Source organism: Taudactylus pleione, unplaced genomic scaffold, assembly GCF_031769625.1.
Source record: "Taudactylus pleione unplaced genomic scaffold, aTauple2 ptg000946l, whole genome shotgun sequence".
Taxonomy (NCBI): Eukaryota; Metazoa; Chordata; class Amphibia; order Anura; family Myobatrachidae; genus Taudactylus; species Taudactylus pleione.
In genome coordinates this window covers 1,645,222-1,665,068 of record NW_028285347.1, presented here as the reverse complement: position 1 = coordinate 1,665,068, position 19,847 = coordinate 1,645,222, and the positions used below count along the sequence as shown (strand labels likewise).

At 49.9% G+C, this 19,847-nt stretch overlaps 1 protein-coding gene across 1 annotated transcript in view; it reads left to right on the top strand.

The window, feature by feature from the left end:
• TDRD12 (tudor domain containing 12) overlaps positions 1-19,847 on the top strand; it is a 206,771-nt gene that overhangs the window by 111,123 nt on the left and 75,801 nt on the right. The window contains exons 13-15 of the mRNA XM_088459847.1: positions 242-296; positions 1,838-1,933; positions 6,758-6,946. Coding sequence (XP_088315973.1) covers positions 242-296; positions 1,838-1,933; positions 6,758-6,946 — 340 coding nt within the window. The remainder of the gene's footprint in view (positions 1-241; positions 297-1,837; positions 1,934-6,757; positions 6,947-19,847) is intronic.

Sequence of the window (19,847 nt, the reverse complement as noted above, 5' to 3'; positions counted from 1 at the left end):
TCCTCGGCCCATCGCTTCAGTCATATGGAGGCACAAGTGTCAGATGGAAGCAAATCTGCCCATACGTGAAACATGCTTTGTTTGCACGCAGGGTATAAATTTATTTATTTCCTGAAAATGGAAGTTAGACCAACTATGAATCAGCACCATTGTGTTTGATGGATTGTAATGGCCATTGTGCAGCATATAGAACTACCGACTAATGACAGTCCTTTACTGTTCACTTCTTTTTACATTTCAGACTCATTCAGTTTTTAAATCCAACTCCTGAACAAGTGTCGGAAGACGATATAAAGGTAGGTTTGCCTATCTAATGTTTATAAAATAATAGTCTGTTTTGCTGTGGAAAGAGCACACTGTCTGTCCGTTCAGGTCCACCCAACCATACACACTTAATGCCAGATTGTTTTCACTACAAATACAGGGACACGATCCATACACTTGCCACCTACCAGAGGAACTGATTCAGAGCCGCTCGCTAGATGTGATCGCTAGCACGATGTGTATGCAAATTGTGTCAGTGCTATCGCACAGCAATGCATTAGCACGCCCAGTATTTTTAGAGAGCAATCACATAGTGTATGCAGACATCCACCAGCTTGTCTTAAGACGCCCACGTGTGCACGTCATGTCCCGGAAGTGTATGTAACCATCGGTACATTGGATGCTATCGCAGCGCTTGAGGTTGACAATACCCTGCTGCAAGCACTGTGAGCACTTCAGTGTAAAAACAAGCCAGGTGACGTGCATTATGATGCTGTCTTATAATTATACACACCGCTAAGACGCCATTGAGATGCTCAGGCACGCCTGCGTTTGCACCTCCACTCCCCCGTTTTTAATGGCCAGCCCCTGTTACCACCTACAAACAGCTTCTCCTGTCACTCACTCTGCTGGGCTGTCTATGCGCAAGCGAATACACACTGCATACCATCGTCAGCGGCGAGCGTTTGCATCGTAGTGAGTGGGTCTGAATGAGCTCCAGATCCCGCTGCAATGGGAAAGTCAACATATTGCAGCATTTTCTTTTTAGTTGATATATGTATAGGACCGGAGGGTCTATCTTCATTGGGGGCTAGTTTCTCATGCACCTTAACTCATCTGCCTTTGCTTTTGGCTTCGGGTAGGCCTGAGGTGCAGGGACTTGTTCTGCTCACATGGCGTGACAGGGCACTGACTAAGAAAACAAAGAGGACTCTAATTCTGTGGCAAATGTAAGCAAAACACAACTCTGCTCTGGCATGCCTGGTTGAAAATAATTTGGTACAGGAGGTAGCAAAATGCCACTTTACAAAAAGAAAAAGAAAAAGTAATTATCCTTATGTTATGCCCGAACAATGCAGCATTTCTATGGCATCTTTTGAGACACCCTTTATCTGCATGGGGTATTTGAAAAAAATGTAATGATTAATAGATGGTGAGAGACTAATCGTGGTCTCTGGTGGTTTAGCTATTGCACACCTGGTAAGCGAAACAGGCTTGCTCAATATCTGGGGTACAGGGAATCTGGACACTACTTAATTCTATTGTTTCTGTAGCACATCAACTTTTTAATTCTTTGTTTTGTGCATGTGTTTTGGTTTATTTATTTATTTTTTCCCTACTTTCAAATATATAGCACTTTTTATTTCTTTCTGTGTATGTTATAATAAAACACAGTGAAAACGTGATTTCAAGTCTGATTTAAAAACAATATAATATATGCAAATTGATGTACTAACCTGTCGGCCTATTGTATCTACGCAGTTATAGACAATGGGTTTTATGACGGAGTTGTGAACCTGCAATATACATTTTTCATGATTTGTTTAACCATTTGATTTGCTTTTTGCCACAGTGCACCAGAAAAGTGCAATATCCAGTATTTGTGAGCAAATCCCTAATATCTTATTCCACTCTTGAATCTGCACCCCTGTATTCGGATATTAAAAAGGTAATCTATTACTGCTGGAGTCAAACAAATGTATGGCTTTTGAAACCATTATTATTTTATTATCCTTTTTTCTTCTTCCGTGTTCATAGGGCTCCACAGGGAGACAATGGGGTGTAGGTGGGACTTGGAGGACCAGACACCAACAGCAAAGCTTTTCAGTCCCAGGATGCTCCTGTCCTTTCCCCTATACCCCGCCTACAGCCTGAGGGCAACTCCGTTTCGTTGGTGTCCAGCAGGAGCTGAATTACCGTTTTAACAGTGGGGCTGCTATCAAGCAGTCCAAGCTTATTTTTATGATTTTATTTTATTTTAATTTATTCTAACTGTACAGCAGTACAAGACAGTCCTTTTGGACGTCTACGCTGTTTCTCCATCACCCCTCTGTGGCACCGTGACACCAGCCTCAGCTAGGTACTCCCGGCGAGGCTCCAAGTGGGACCTAGCTAGCAGGCTCCCCAGATCCCAGACTGCAGCCGGGACTTAAGAGGACAGGTAAGGCAGATCCCCACTGTCGGGGACCCGCGTCTATGCGCAGTTTTGCCTCAGGTCTCAGGACAAATCGGAGGCGCTGATGTGGACACCAGTTCATCCGGGACTCCACTAGACCACCAGGGCACTACAAGCAAGGGGTGCAGGGCAACGATTAAAGCCAGGGGACTTGGTTAATGTCCCTGCTGCCCCTCCCCCAAATCAGAGCGCCATTCCTCTGCCGTCTTGTTTCTTCCTGAGCTGCACCTCCCTCACCCTCCGCCCCCTTTCAGACTCTCGGCAGCCATTTTCTGCATTCAGGTCTCCGGGAACGCTAGGTCTACTCCCTGTATACCTATCCCAAGGGCCAGGTTTATTTATACAGCGCTATATCCTACCAGCCACTGCGGTCTGAGTAGTTGATTTTAGTGCCCACTGCAGTCATATTGTATAATTCTGCATTTGTATGTGACTTGTGCTAGCGCTGCTGTCTGTTTTCCTATTACTGTCAGCTTATACCTTTCCCTTTATTCTACTATAACCCTGGCATATTAAGGTATAGGGGGTTCATTGTACCTCACATCTCCCTATATTTGTGAGGGCTACCACATACTATTTATCGCTGTTGCGCACTACACTGTGCCATATTACACATACATCTGGGTTGCTCACTGCACTGTCAGATTGTGTGTTACATTATTTTTGCAGCTTATGTCTGGTAGAGGCAAGAATAACAAGCAGCCTGCTGCTCCCCCTCATTCCTACTCAGCAGGCTTAGCTTTAGAGGAGCTCTTTCAGGATGGTCTTTGTGCATCTTGTTATACTGCTATGGGCCCATCAGCCCTGGTCTCCTCTCCTCAGGACCCACCCTGGGTACTTTTTCACAGGTGCTGGCAAAACTTGCAGACCGTCTAGCGGTCCCTGGGGAAACTCCTCCTATGGGATGGCCACAGCAGGTACTCCCTGCAAATCCTTTGCCTCCCCCATGGGTAGACGTACATTCTTCCTCAGTACAGAGTTTGGCGGATACCTCTACAGCCTTGCAAATGCTACAAAAGGAGAGACCCTTATCTAGTAAACCTACTAAGCATGCTGTGTTATCTTCCCAGTCCACCCAGCTATCAGATTCTGATTTATCATACGGGGAGGCAGAAGATGCAGACCTCTCACTCTTACTCTCCCTCGGGAGACAAGGAACCCCCCTCTAAATCAAATATACCTGCACATCTGTAAAACATATTTTCCCAATAGAAGACAGAACCCGCTCCTAAAACAAGGGAGCATCTCTTTAAACGACAAATGGTAGTTTTACCAGAGTTTCCTCACTCTGATCAGCTATTTGATCATATGAGTGAGGCATGGAACATGCCCAGTAAAAGTTTTCAGCTGCCTAAACGTTTAGGTTAATTTTACCCTTTTCCCGCTACATATTGTACGAAGAATGCTACCCTACTTATCCATACTGCAACCTCCTTAAAGGAGACTATGGATAGAAGGATTGAAGCTTGCCTGAAATCTATATACTCTCTTGCAGGAGCTATTACTCGTTCTGCCAGGGCTACGGCCAGGGTGGCAAAAGCCATTGAGAGTTGGCAGAGGCCCTAGAAGAGACATTTCCTTCTAATGCTTCGAGGGAACACCTGTCCTACATATCTCACATTAGAGATGCAGCCTCCTATTTGGGTAAAACAGCTCTGGATACGGCTCTTGTAGCTTCCAAGGCATCTGCCACTTCTGTAGTAGCCTGCCGTATTATTTGGCTCCGCTCTGGAAGGCAGATTCGGACTCTAAAAAGGCATTGGAATCTCTGCCTTATTCTGAGGATATCCTGTTTGGCCCAGAATTAGACAAAATTGTGACTACCTTGGCAGCTTCCAAAACTGCGATCCTGCCCTCTGCATATAATGCAAAGCCTCGGATGTCATCCTTTCGGTCCTTTCGTCCTCAAGGAAAAGCTAAAGGTCAGTCCTTTCCAAGGAATCAACTAAGGCCTTCAAGCCTAGGACCAAACAGACCTGGGCGACTAAACGTCCACCTACCAAATTTGTTGATGAGCCTTTAGCCTGACAGGATGGGCCTCTCCCTGGGGGCTCCCAGGGTGGGAGGCCAACTTCATTTCAATTCGCCCAGTTCTGGCATCAGACCACATCAGACACCTGGGTAAGAGAAGTGGCCTCCCACGGATACGCCCTCTCCTTCCTGATGCGACCTCCCAGCAGTTCTTTTGCACAGGACCTCCATCGGACCCAAGCAATCCCTGCTCCTCCAATAGACCATTCATTCCTTACTGTAATAATTCCGGTCCCCTCCTCACAGAGCGAGAAAGGCTATTATTCTACCATTTTGTTAGTTCAGAAGCCCAATCCTCAACCTCAAATCTCTCAAGAAGTTTATCAGGGTGTGCAGGTTTCGTATGGATACCCTCCATTCTATTATCCTAGCTATGGAGCCTGGAGATTTTATGGTATCCCTAGACATTCAGGATGCTTACCTACATCTACCTATAGCCCCTTCTCATCAACAATGTCTCTGGTTTGCTACACTGCAGCAACATTACCAATTTCAGGCTCTGCCATTTGGCCTTTCAACGGCCCCTCGGGTATTTACCAAGATCATGGCAGTTATGGCAGCCTTTCTTCTTTGTCAAGGGATCAGACTGCTCCCATACTGATCTCTTGCTGTTGGCCAGTTCCCCAGAGACTCTTCACCGCCGTCTGCATGTAACCATTGCCTTTCTACAAATGCACGGTTGGCTGGAAAAGGTCTTCCCTGAAACCCTCTACATTTGGGAGCCCTCCTGGACTCTCAAGTTCAGCGAATCTTCCTAATACCGGACAAGATTTCAGCACTGCAGCACAGGCTACGTAGACTGCTCCACAATCGCAGCGTGTCAATTGACTCTGCAATGCAGGCCTTGGGATTAATGGTGTCCAGGCCAATACAACACCTAATCGTCTCCAGGTGGAACGGGCTACCCCATCTGCTCAGATCCCAGACAATCCGCCTCCACCCAGAGTATCACCTGTCCCTAGCCTGGTGGCTACAGACTTCCCATTAGAACAAAGGTCATCCCTTTTGGATACTGGACTGGGCTCTCTTCACCATGGACGCAAGCCACCGAGGGTGGGGCGCAGTGACCGGCCAGCACTCTTTCCGGGGCCGATGGTCCCCAGTCGAGGCAGTGCTACCAATCAATATCCTGGAACTTCGAGCCATCTACAGAGCTTTCCCTCTGGCTTAGAATATTCTGAAAAATGGGCCAGTACAAGTACAGTCCGACAACACCACGGCTGTGGCCTACCTCAATCACCAAGGGGGAACTCACTCAGTCAGCACACATGGGTCGAACGCAATCTCCCAGCCATCTCATCTTCATTTGGGCTCCGGATCTCCTCTCAGCTCAGGAGCGTCCCCACCCTTAAATGACTGCTTTGGGACTTCCCCAATGTCTCCCCTGTGGAGCCCTATGGACCCTGAAGAAGAAAAGGAGAGTTATGGTAAAACTTACCTTCGTTAACTCTTTCTTCGAAGTCCATAGGGTCCACCCGCCCTGAGGCACCTGGCTTCTATAGGTTTCTTCTCTTAGTCTCTTGTTTCTTTCTCTGTGTGAGAGTGTGATTCTTCAGTGTACCGGTCTTCCTTCTTTCCTATCCTGCTCCTGCCTTGGGCTTGTTAACAAAACTTAGTTGCCCTCGGGTTGTGGGCGGGGTATAGGGTGAAGGACCTGCGCATCCTGGGGTTGAAAAGCTTTGCTGTTGGTGTCCGGTCCTTCAGGTCCCACCTACAACCCAATGTCTCCCTGTGGACCCTAGTTTTACCATAACTCTGCTTTTTTTTTAATCTCTTATCCTGTGTGTCTCTTCCCCTCTTTCGCTGTGTGTCTCTCCCCAAACACTACACTACCTACAAACCAAACACTGCCCAAACTTACCAGCCTAACCTCAGCAAACTAATTTTAATAAAAGGAAGAATAGGGAAGCCACTAATATTTCAATTACACATCTATAAATGTGTACTTAAATTGTAAACTGTGACACATTGCAATTTATTTTGCATGTTGTGTTGAAATATCTGGCACCCAAAGAAAAAACGGTTGCCTGAACTCAGCTGACACGGTAAGATGGGGGCATGCAGTGAGGCCACACCCCAGTGACTCGCGTCATGCCCCCTTTCAGTGAGGCCACGCCCCTTTTTTAGTTGCACGCATTAGGGGGACTGCCAGGGCTGTTGAGCAGCCCCAATCCATCCCTGCCTGAACTACTCTATAATGTAACATTTTTATAGAAGTTTGTTGAGTGTCAAAGATCTATAACGTACTGTAGGAGAAACACTAAGTTTTGTATGTTTATATTACAGCGGATGATGACAACTGGCTACGACGGACCAAATTTGGTGGAATCCTACTGTTGGGCCCCTATAGCTCAGGGGTTTGATACCATTGTAATCTCTCATAAAGGATTAAATCCCATGTGTTATATTCCTCCTCTTCTGACATATCTAAACTGTGCATCAGTTGTGTACAAATTACTGCCAGCAAAACATGGGGTAAGCACTTTACAATTTTTGTGCAAATATTTCAGTGATTATGGGGCCTATTTATTAAACTATATTTCAGGCATATCTTCCCAAAAACACCCAATTTGGGGGTACACAAAATTATTAAGTATCACCAAGATGTAACAAGGAGAGGCCACGGCAGATATCACCGATATCTGCCGTGGTCCCCCAGTTTCCGACACCAACAGTAGCCCCCATATATAGGGGCTGCTGTGCTGCCAGACTTGACAAGCTGCAGAATGTGAAGCCACCTCCAGGTGTTGTTGGTCTATAGTGGTCTATGAGCTACCTCTCATAGATTTATACTCACTGAGGACAGGACAGGCTGCAGTCCACATTTTCTCAGTGTGGTGTGTATCCAATTAGCAGCGCTAAAATAGCACTGGTAATTGGACGGGGTGGGGTTATCCTATAAGCTCTGAAGTGCTGCCCCAACGCCAGCACTTATCGTGGATATTTTTCGGGACCTGATGTGTCCCGGAAAATTATCCATGATAAGTGCAGTTTTCTACTTCAGGGTCCATAGGGGTCCACAGGGTTGACCTTGGGGTATAGCTGGATCTGGATCCACGGGCACCACGCAGTTAAAGCTTTGCTGCTCCCAGGATGCACTTGGGTCCGTCCTCCTCTATACCCCGCCCCCGGCCACAGGCACCTCAGTTTTAGTTGGTGCCCGGCCGGAGTCGGGTCACCCTGCGCCCTTTACTGTCTTCAGAGCGGCAGCATCAGACTGTCCATCTGGACGTCTACGCTGCCGCTCCAACAGCCCCGCTGGCGCTGTGACGCCGGTACTGATCCGGGGATCGCAGCGGGACCCCGGAGTCAGTACTAGCGTGGCTCCGGGACCTCCCAAGGACTGCTGCCGGACTGAAGGGGCTATGTAAGCCGCGTGCTGCGCTGTCATCGCTGCACGCGGGGGGATAATGCAGTCTTCATGCCGCCGGTCTCTGGGGACAGACCGGCGGCGCTAGTAGCGGCGGCGGGCTCCCCCTCTTCAGGAATACCCCGCGTGACCGCTGGGCCCCGGGGTGTAAGTACCGGCGGGGAACCGGCTTCCCCGGGGGTTTAGTACTAGCAGGGGAGGCAGCCTTCCCTGCTTCAGCGCTCCTCCCCTCAGCCCAGCGCGCCTTCTCTCATGTGTGCTGGCGTCGCTGGGCTGTTATCTTCTGGCCACTCCTCCTCAGAGCTCTCCGGCAGCCATCTTCCTCAGGCAGCATCGCAGAGCTCCCAGGCAGGCTTACAGTGGACCAGTCCCCCTGCGTACCTCTCCCCTGATCAGGACGGTGTTCGCAGCGCTGTAGCCCTCCCAGACCCTGAATCTGGGAGGTTGATTGTAGCGGAAGGTGCAGTGAGTAATACTTCTCTGCATGGTATGTGACTTTTGCTAGTGCTGCTGTCTGTGCTTATTTTCTACTTACTGTCAGTTTTTTACCTATCCCTTTCCTTCTCCTACGGCCCGCAGGTGCGTGGGGGAGGGGTGTTCTTTCTGTGTACCTCACTTATATAAATCTACGTATTTGTGAGGTCCGTCACATACTGCGGTGTGCTCCTCAGTACCATATTGTGGGCTGTTTGGGTTGCATACTTGGGAGTGCGTGGGTGTTATACGCCTTACCTCGTTTCGGTGAGACACTTTTATTGCAAAAAAGTTTGTGTCATGTCTGATGAGGGGAATGAGCGCTCCGAGGCTCCTGTGTTGTTTTCCTGCCGACGCTGTTCGGCAGGGGTTGACGGGGCAGATTTGTCTCAGGACGGTCTGTGCGGGCGGTGCCAGTTGGACCCTCTAAACCCCCGGTGGCGCAGGATCCTCAGTGGGCGATGTTTACGCAAGTGCTGGTGTCAATCGCGGACCGACTTGAGGTCCCGACTGCAGCCCCTTCTAGGGCGTTACCCCAGCCTACCATCCCCCGTTCCCCGGGTGTGACTCGTCTGGTGCAGTCTCCTCCCGGGTCTCAGACTGTGGGTCCTTATGCGGGTTTGCCGGTATACGTGCAATCCCCCACGGTGCCGCAGCAGTCGATGGTACCTTTTCAGGGGTATCCTCAGGCAGTACCCCCGCCTTGGGTGGACGTCCTCTCCAGCTCTGTTCAGAGTCTGGCGGCTTCGTCATCGGCTTTTCAAAATATGTTTCACAGTGATTTGCCCCCACGGGCGTCCAAGCGTTCCGTTCCGGCTTCACTGGCGGCTCAGTACACGGACGTGTCTTCGGATGACGGGGAGATCCATGAAGACTCTGACTCGGATGCCAGGGCCCAGGAGATGGAGGCTAAGTCTTCCATTAATGTGCCGGCATTGGTTAGGGCGGTGCGGGCCATCCTTCACATTGAGGAGGATGTGCCCGCCCCCAGGTCAAAATACCCAAATTTTAAAAAGGCCAAGGTAGCTTCGACGGTTTTTCCCCTGTCCGATCAATTGACGGATCATATGGCAGGGGCCTGGCAGTTGCCCAGCAAGAGGTTCCAACCGCAGAAGCGGTTGGCTTCGAATTATCCGTTTCCGGAGGCTCATTGCAGGAAGCGGGAAACTCCTCCAGCGGTGGATTCCCACGTTACCCGCTTAATTAAAAGCGCTACGCTGCCTTTGCCGTCGATCTCCTCCCTGAAAGATCCCACGGACAGGAAGGTGGAGACTTGTTTGAAGTCTATCTACTCTCTCTCGGGGGCGGTGGCCCGTCCGTCCATGGCCATCTCTTGGGTGGCTAAGGCCATCGAGAGCTGGGCCAATGCTTTGGAGGATACCTTTCCGGAAGATGCTCCGGAGATCCAGAGAGCGTTGATAGGTCAAATGAGGGATGCGGCTTCCTACATTGGGGAAGCATCGTTAGACGCAAGCCTTCTAACCTCTCGGGTGTCGGCTGCAGCTGTGTCGGTGCATCGGTCCTTGTGGCTGAGGTCTTGGAGAGCTGACGCTGACTCCAAAAAGGGACTGGAGGCCTTACCTTTTAATGGGGAGTTGCTTTTTGGTCCAGACTTGGACAAAATTGTGGACACTCTGGCTAAGTCTAAATCAGCCTTCCTCCCTTCGGCTTCTGCTCCTACCAATGTACAGAGCTCTGCTTTTCAGTCCTTTCGGGTTCAGGGCAAGGCCAAAGGTCAGTCCTTCCCGAGGCTGTCGACGACCAAGGCCGCGTCTAAGCCCAAGAAGCAGCCCTGGAGTGCCAGGCGCCCTTCTTCCAAGCAGGAAGATAAACCTTCTGCCTGATGGGACGGGCCTCCCTCTGGGGGACCCCAGAGTGGGAGGCCGACTTCTTCTATTTGCCCAGTGCTGGCACAATACCACCACGGATGCCTGGGTTCGAGAAGTGGTCTCCCAGGGGTACGCCCTGTCTTTTCGGCACAGACCGCCCCACCACTTTTTCTGCACGAGTCCTTCTCAGGATACGACCAAGTCTTTACAGATTCAGGAAGCTATAGAGTCCTTGCTGACAGCAGGGGTCATTGTTCCCGTTCCTCAATTACAACGAGGGACGGGGTACTATTCTTCTCTGTTTCTGGTGCGGAAACCCAATGGTTCTCGTCACCCTATCCTCAACTTGAAGTCTCTGAACAAATTCCTCAGAGTTCCCAAGTTCAGGATGGAAACGTTACGTGGGATTACATGGTGTCCCTGGACGCCTACCTCCATGTTCTGATAGCACCTTCGCACCAGCGGTATCTGAGGTTCGCTATCCTTCAACACCATTACCAATTCCGGGCGATACCCTTTGGTCTCTCCACGGCACCGAGGGTGTTCACGAAGATTATGGCGGTCATGGCCGCACATCTTCGGAACCAGAATGTACGGCTACTACCGTATCTGGACGACCTCCTGTTGCTGGCGAGTTCCCCGGAGATGCTGCTTCTTCATCTCCACTTGACGGTCGCTTGCCTGCAAGCGCACGGGTGGCTGATAAATTGGAAAAAGTCCTCCCTGATTCCATCTCAGCGGATGGTTCATTTGCGAGCCCTGTTGGATTCTCGTCAGCAAAGGATCTTCCTGACCCCGGAGAAGGTCTCCTCCCTGCAGCTGAGGATACACAGTTGCCTGAGCAGTTGCCGCCTGTCGGTCCATTCGGCTATGAGGGTTTTGGGCTCCATGGTGTCAACATTCGACATGGTGGAATTGCCCAGTTCCATTCCCGGCCCCTGCAGGGGCTGATTCTATCGGAATGGAATGGGTTACCTCACCGGATCCGCTCTCAGTTGCTGGTGTTGTCCCCGGAGGTTCGGCAGTCTTTGGCTTGGTGGCTTCAGACAGCTCATCTGGTCGAGGGGCGCCCCTTTTGGATCCCGGACTGGGTCCTGCTCACGACGGATGCCAGTCTTCGGGGTTGGGGGGCAGTGACCGGCTCGTTGTCACTTCAGGGTCGTTGGTCTGCGGAAGAAGCTCTTCTTCCCAGCAACATTTTGGAACTGCGGGAGGTTTATCGGGCCCTGCAGTCGTCCGGTCCCGCTCTTCACGGAAGGGCGGTTCAGGTGCAGTCCGACAACGCCACCTCGGTGGCGTATATCAACCACCAGGGAGGAACTCGAAGTCGGGCAGCGATGTCGGAGGTGTCTCGCATCCTTGCTTGGGCGGAGTGTCACATTCCAGCGATCTCGGCAGTCTTCATTCCCGGAGTCCTCAATTGGGAGGCGGACTTCCTCAGCCGTCACGACGTGCATCCCGGGGAATGGTCGCTTCACCCAGAGGTGTTTCAGCTACTCGTGGACAGGTGGGGGCTGCGGAGCTGGACTTGATGGCCTCCCGTCACAATCACAAGTTGCCCGTTTACGGGTCAAGGACAAGAGACGCAGGCGCCAGTCCGGTAGACGCGCTGTCGGTGAAATGGACGTTTCACCTGGCGTATCTGTTTCCTCCGATATCCTTACTTCCTCGGGTTCTGCGGAAATTCAAGCAGGACAGCGGCACGCTCGTGCTGGTTGCTCCGGCGTGGCCCAGACGTCCTTGGTACTCCGATCTGGGGTGTCTCTCCATCGACGCTCCCTACCTTCTTCCTCAGCGTCGGGACCTGTTGTCTCAAGGGCCCTGCCTTTACCCGGATCTGGGTCGGCTGTTTTTGACGGCGTGGCTCTGGAGACAGCCGTCTTGAGGTCTAGGGGTTTCTCCAGTTCGGTCATTGGTACCATGCTTAGGGCACGCAAGCCTGCCTCCGCACGGATTTACCACAGGGTGTGGCGCACTTACTTTCAGTGGTGTGAATCCAGAAACTGTGATCCTCAGGTGTTCCGGGTTTCCAGAATCTTGGAGTTCCTTCAATCAGGTTTGGACCTCGACTTACGCCTGGCCTCTCTGAAGGTTCATGTGTCTGCTTTGTCCGTGTGGTTTCAGCGACGGATTGCTACAGTACCGGATGTTCACACCTTTTTCCAGGATGTTCTCAGGATACAGCCTCCCTTCGTGCCTCCTGTGGCTCCTTGGGACTTGGCGGTGGTGCTACGGGTCTTGCAGGGTCCTCCTTTTGAGCCTCTTGAGGTGGTGGACCTCAAGTGGCTGACGTTCAAGACCGTTTTTCTCCTAGCAATTGCTTCTGCCAGGAGGGTGTCAGAGTTGGGGGCGCTTTCCTGTCGCCCCCCTTTTCTGATTTTTCATCAGGACAGAGCGGTGCTCCGCACTTGTCCTGAGTTTTTGCCCAAAGTGGTCTCAAAGTTCCACATTAATCAGGAACTTGTTGTGCCAGCTTTTCAGTCACCTGATCTTTCAGCTGGTGAGGCTTCCTTAGATGTAGTCCGGGCACTTAGAATCTATGTGGACCGGACTGCTTCGGTTAGGAAGTCTGATTCATTGTTTGTCCTCTTCGGTTTTCACAAGAGGGGTTGGCCTGCCAACAAGCAAACGTTAGCCCGTTGGCTTCGTTCTGTTATTTGTGAGGCTTATGCACAGGAGGGTTTACCTGTGCCAGCCTCTGTTAAGGCTCATTCCACTCGTTCTGTGGGTCCCTCTTGGGCTGCTAGACGTGGCGCCTCCGCTGTTCAGCTGTGTAAGGCGGCCACTTGGTCTTCAATTCAAACGTTTTTTGAGGTTCTATGCGTTTGACACCTTCGCCTCTCAGGATGCATCCTTTGGGCGCCAGGTACTCCTTTCAGCACAGGAGCGTCCCCGCCCTTAGTTGAACTGCTTTGGGACATCCCCAAGGTCAACCCTGTGGACCCCCTATGGACCCTGAAGTAAAAAACAAGAGATATGGTAAGAACTTACCTTTGTTATCTCTGTTTCTACGAAGTCCATAGGGTCCACAGGGCGCCCGCCCTGCCGCACCTGGCTTCAAATGGGCTGTGTGGCTGGTCACCGGTTTTCCGTCTCCCATTTCTGTGAGTATGGTTTCTTGTGTGTTCCAGTCTTCCTTCTCTCTGTTTAGTCTCCTCCTCCGGCCTTAGCTGCTTACCAACTGAGGTGCCTGTGGCCGGGGGCGGGGTATAGAGGAGGACGGACCCAAGTGCATCCTGGGAGCAGCAAAGCTTTAACTGCGTGGTGCCCATGGATCCAGATCCAGGTATACCCCAAGGTCAACCCTGTGGACCCTATGGACTTCGTAGAAACAGAGATAACAAAGGTAAGTTCTTACCATATCTCTTGTTTTTTCACAACCTAAATGACGAAAACACATAGGTCTGCAAGGTCATCGCGGATCCTATGTGTTTTCAAGAGAAATATGCTATTATTTTGACCAAATTAATAAGATAGGGGGAAAAAATGCATTGTTGAAAAACGAAGATAATCTGCAAAAAAAAAAATCAGTTTTTCGCAGATCACGCTAATTGGATACCCCCTATGTGTTCATTCCAAATTGATGTTATAATCTCTCTTGTTGCTCGGATAGGTTATCCAAGATTACAATCTGCTGATACTGTGGTATAAACCAGACTCTGCAACATGTCTCCCAATAGCATTATTAGTCAGTACATTTTGCCACTGAGCTTCTAGGATGCAAGTATATGTAGACAAATTTGGTCCGATGTTTGTGGCCATATAAACAGTGATCTTGTGCATTAAACCTAACCTACTGAAAGTACTATCAGACTCTGTACATAAATGATCATCTTCTTCCTCCACTAAGGGGCACAGGGATCACTCTGGGGTATTGCCTGGAGAGGAGAGTTTGGCCACCAAATAGTTAGCAGTTTTCTTCACAGCAGCCCCCAGACTCCCTTTCCACTCTCCACTTAACACCGCCACCAGCCAGCCAGTCTTAGTTTGGTGCCGAGCAGGAGCGGGCACCATTTTAAGTGATGCCACTCTAACGACACCAGGGTCGCCGCGGAACTCCGGGAAGGATCATCACTCCCGGCACCCGCAATCAGACGCAGATAGGGGCAGGTAAGTGCGTCTCCCTGCTAGTTCACTTCCTTTACATAGCTTCAGGACTTCCTAGTGGATGCTTCTGGATATCTAAGTACATTGCTTTAGTTTATCCGCTGCCAGCTACTGGTCTGGCAACGTGGGAATCCTCCTCCCTCCTGTTGTTGCTCTTTACCCGACTGTTAGATCGGTACCCTGGCGGCTTGATAGTATCCCCAAATTGATCTATTTTAGTGCACATACCTTGCTTTTGCTTGGGTTGCTAGGGCTAGGGGCTGCTGGGCTCCTCAGTTTGAGGACAATTTATTGTCTCTTGTGGGGAAGATGGGCTGCTACCTAGTTTTGTTAGGAGGTCATTGAAGTATTAACCTCTTAGGTGCGGGCATCTGCTGTGGTGGCCTGGACAGTCCATTGGCTGCATTCCTGGCGTGTTTTCACCAACCTTTTGTCAGAGGTTCTACTGTATTTAGAGAAGGTCCTTGTGGTCCAGACAGTCTCTAGGTAGCACCCAAATTCATGGTCTGACTTCTGCACCAGACGGTCTCACTTCTAGATTAAGGACTTCCTCCTCTATGGGTCCTGATGTAGGTGACCATAATCCACCAGACAGCTGTCAAGTCTGTTGCCACAGGTTGGGGTGGAATTCCACCTGGGGAACCCCAGCGTGGGTGGCTGGTTCCTGTGTTTTCTAGTAGTGTAGAGACCATGAATAACGCTTCACAACCTAGCTGACTATCCTCTCAGGGGTAGTGTTCCTGTCTATGGACCAGCACTGCCCAGATTAGAGTTTCATTGGGACTCCATGTATAATTTATCAGGTTTCCCAAGCACTCCCAGAAAAAGCCAGAGCTCTGGGAGACTCTGTCCGCTCTCCACTGGCCTCCTGGTTCCCTGTCTCTGAAGGTGCAAGTTACTATACCAGCCTCTTACTGGTCAGATGCAAGACTGCTTGCTTCAGACCATCCTCATTCTCTGGGCGCTAGCCGGGACTTCAGGATTCTCAGCTTCCGCATGGGGTCGCTCCGCTCCATCATTCACTCAGACTAGGGGATTTTAGAGCATCCTTTCACATTCAGGATGCCTATTTACATATTGCCATTCGAGTCAGTCATTAGTACTTTCTCGGGTATGCTGTACAGGAGAATCATCGTTAGGAACAGCCCCTCGTATTTTCATGAGGATCAGGATGATCATAGCTGCTCCTCTTGACCTGCTTATCTTGGCTCAGTCACCGTATATCCATCTGTCTCAGCATAGCTCTTCACTGGTCCCACGGATGGATAATTACTTGGAAGCCTTTCTTCTTGGGGGTGAGAGCTTTTCTGGATTCCAAGGGTCTGCGGCTATTCATCCCTGCCGTCAAAATAAGGGTCTTCCAGTTACTGTTCCTATTTTGGCATCTCCACCAAGTGTTATTGCACTCCTGCAGACAGGGTGTAGATTGCTGCAGTTTGCTGAGTTTCATTCCCTGCCTCTTCACAGGGAAATTTGAGTCCTAAGACATAGATCACATCTGCTTTTGATGATGCAAGCTACCGTTCCTATATTGTGGTAGCTAAAGGGGACCCAGTTGGATATGAGCCGCTCTCTTTGGGATCATGGACAGGATTCCTTCTCAATAACGTTACATGTCTTCGCAGGTGGAGGCCAGTAACCTGTCATTAGACCGTTTGGAACGGTTGACTGCTCAGGGGAGCCTGTTACCAATCATCATTCTGCAGCTCTGTTCGGTCCTGGTCTGGTCCGACAGCGTGACACCCTTTGCTCTCATAAGCCATCAGGGTGGCGCTATCTATTGTGGTTCCATTAAAATGGTCAGCCGTTCCCCCAGTTGGGCAGAGCGTCCTCTTACGGCTCACCTTCCTCCCTACAGTTCTCCTTGAACAGCAGACTCCTAGGCTGCCAGGCCGTTCAATCGGGCGAGTGCGCTCAACATCCTGACGCTTTTCAGTGCTTAGTGATGGATAACGAGATTATGGGCTGATGGATAACGAGATTGTGGTGTCTCGCACAGCTACAAGTTACCAAGATACTGTTCCGGCTCCAGAGATCCTGGATCTCTCTTATTGGTCGCTCCGGCGATAAAGTGGAAGTTTGCGCTCTAAGTTTTCTTTCTCAACTTCCATGTTCCCGCGAGTCGCAGTTGGAAGGGAACACTTTGATCCTTGCGGCTTAGCTTTGCCACGGCGGCCGTAGTACGCAACTCTTTCCGCCTCTCAGTCGGTGCTTCACTGAGTCTTCTTCTATTGTCGGTTCTTTGGTCTCCATGCCCATACTTCCATCAGATTCTGACACCCGTGCTAGAAGCTAGGAAGGATTTCCAGAGAGGTCAGTTGTACCCTGCTGCATGTCTCGTAGCCCACATCTGTCAGAATTTTTTTTCCAGAGATGGAGGACATATTAGGTGGTTTGGTTTGAGGCTTCTTCTCCAGATCATTCCAGCTACTGTGGGTCCTCTCTTTTCTGCAAATTGTTCAGGGTTTGGGACTGAGGCCTTCTTCCTAGAGATACAGGTCTCTGGTTTGTCGGGTCTCCAATGACTGCCACCACTCCTACCACCTACCAGAGGTTCAGGCGTTTATTTTTCAGGGCATCCTCTATGTGCAGCCACCAGGTGGCTCCATCAAACCTCTCCTGGGTTCTTTGGACTCTTCTGTAAGCTCCCTTAGGAGTCCTTGATTCCTTGATTGCAGTGCACATTGCTCATTCGTTAGTTTGCCTGGATAGCGTTTTTTCCTACTTGCCATCACATCACGCTGTGGGTGTCTGAACGTCTTGTATTGTCGCTCCCCCTCTCTGATCTTCTACTTGGAATGGGCTGTTCTGCAGTCACGCTTGGGTTCTGTCCCAGGTTTGTGTCCTCCCCTACCTGGGATTGGGGTTCCAACTTCCCTCGTTACGGATTCTTCGCTGGAGGTCGCCCTAGGGCTGTGGGCTCTCCGGTATTTTTTCCGCGGACAGAGCCGGAGATCTATTTTTCTATGGTCCTGTGGGATTTTCACAATCGGGGCTGGCCGGTTTTTGAATTAATTTTATCCTGGTGACACCGCTTGGCTATCCTGCCCCTGTTGTGGTGACTGCTTTTTACATAAGGTCAGTGGACCTTCTTAGGTGGCTTACCGTGGTGTTTCTAGAGTACAGTACTGCGCAGCTGCCACATGCATGTCACCTTCATGTCTTTGGAGGCAATCTTCGAGCTAAGGGGTTCTTAATGCAGCCCAGGATCATCCCCTCCCGTTGGGGGATAGCTTTAGGACGTCCCCAAATGATCTCTGTGCCCCCCAGTGGAGGAAGAAGAAAGGAGGATTTACGGTCTTACCTTGTTAAATTTTTTCTTCGACTCCATAGGGGGCACAGAGCACCGCTTGCGGTGGCCCGCAGATGGACAGTCTTACCTCAGTTCTCGGGGGACAGACCGGAGGTGCTGAGGGTGAACACTGGCTCCGACCACGTGATCCTCTAGACCACCAGGGTATACATGCAGCGGGAATCCATCGTCCCGGTGGTTTACAATCAGCATGGGGAGGTCAGTTTTCCCTATTACAGCTGCCTCTCCCCTCAGCTCAGGGTGCCATTCCTCTGAGGTCTAGTTTCTCTGAATTGCTCTCCTCCTCTGACCACGCCCCCTCAGAGGTTTCCGGCTGCCATCTTCTACAGGCTCAGCCACAGCTCTCTCAGGGAAACGCAGGGTCCGATCCCCCTACATACATCTCCCTGGAGATAGGTTATGTAGCACTATCGCCTACCAGCCTTTAAGGAGTGAGTAGTTGATTGTAGTGCCATTTTGCAGTTATATGTATTTCTGCATTGTATGTGACTTATGCTAGCGCTGTTTTTCTGTCAGCATATATCTTTCACTTTTATCTCATCTTTGCCCTAACATTCAGGTGTATTCAGGGTTTTCTGTACCTCACATTTCTTGTATTTGTGAAGGTTGTCACATACAGTTAGTTACTGCACTGTGCTATATTTTGTGCCGTGAGCTCCTACAGCTTGCCCAAGCATAAGACAGGATCAGTATATTGCATTCTATATCACATACAGTCAGGTGCATAAATATTGGGACATTGACAGCATTTTCATATTTTGGCCTCTATTCACCACCACAATGGCTTTGAAATGAAACAAACAAGATGTGCTTTAACTGCAGACTTTCAGATTTAATTTGAGGGTAATTACATCCAAATCAGGTGAACGGTGTAGGAATTACACCCAATATTTATGCACCTGACTGTACCTAGTGGTTGCATATTACTCAGTGCCATATTGTGTGCTATACTACTCTGCAGCTATGTCCAGCAAAGGCAAGAATAGCAAGCACCCATACTGCTCTCATGCAAATTATGTGATGCAGGCTTAAATGCGAAGATCTATACCCCCCGAACCTCGGCTCAGGAGCCCCCTGGGCTTCCTTTTCTCAGGTGCTGGCCGCTATTGCCTAGCAGTCCTGGCTGTAATTCCCCCTATGGGGTTGCCACAAGCAATACAGGTACCTCCTATGCCCCTCCATGGGTAGACATACTCTCTAACTCAGTACAAAGTCTGGCAGCTACCTTACAGCCTTTCAAAATATGTTGCAAGGTGAGAAGTCCCTACCCAGTAAGACTGCTAAGCATTCTGTGTTATCTTCACAGTCTACGCAGCTCTCAGATTCTGAGGTGTCATCTCAGGCGGCAGAAGATGCTGATCTCTCTAATACTGACTCTCCTTCAGGGACGAAGCAGAGATTGACTAAAATTAATATACCTGATTTGGTGCGAGTGGTTAGATCTATCTTTATAAATAGAAGATGATGAGCCCGCCCCCAAATCAAAGCACCCACTATTTAAACAACAGAAAGGAGTTTTCCCTCCCAGATCAACTAGTTGAGCACATGGCAGCGGCTTGACAAATGCCTAGTAAGAGGTTTCAGCCCCAAAAACACCTGACCTCTTGTTATCTTTTTCCTGCAGCTCATTGTGCAAGATGGGAGACTCACCCAGCGGTGGATTCCCATGTTACGCATTTGATTAAAAGCGCTATATATTACCTATCCCTACAGTTTCCTCACTAAAAGACCCTACGGCTAGAAAGATTGAAACTGGCTTTAAATCTGTGTACTCTCTTTCAGGCGCCATTGCTCACCCGACCATGGCTATTACATGGGTGGCTAAAGCAATTGAGAGCTGGGCAGACGTCCTTGAAGAATCTTCTTCCTCAGATGCCTCTCGGGATGTAGCTCACATAAGGGATGCAGCTTCATATATTGGAGATTCGTCCTTGGATGCCAGTCTCCTAGCGTCTACAGCATCGACCACGGCGGTGTCTGCCCACCGCATTCTGTGGCTGTGGTCATGGAAAGCGGATACAGATTTTAAGAAAGCCTTATGGTGCATACACACGATCAGATTTTTTCTTCAGATATGGACGATAACGATTTAAAAATCGTTCAGTCGTTCATATCTGAAGGAAAATCGTTCATATCTGACATGCCTGAACGATGGACGATCAACGATGCGCGTTCCCGTTTGTCAGATAACGATATCTGACATCTGATGGGTTTGCAGTCAGACTTGGACGATTCCATTCATTTTAATGCAGTCAAAAATCGTTCAATCGTTCAAATCGTTCA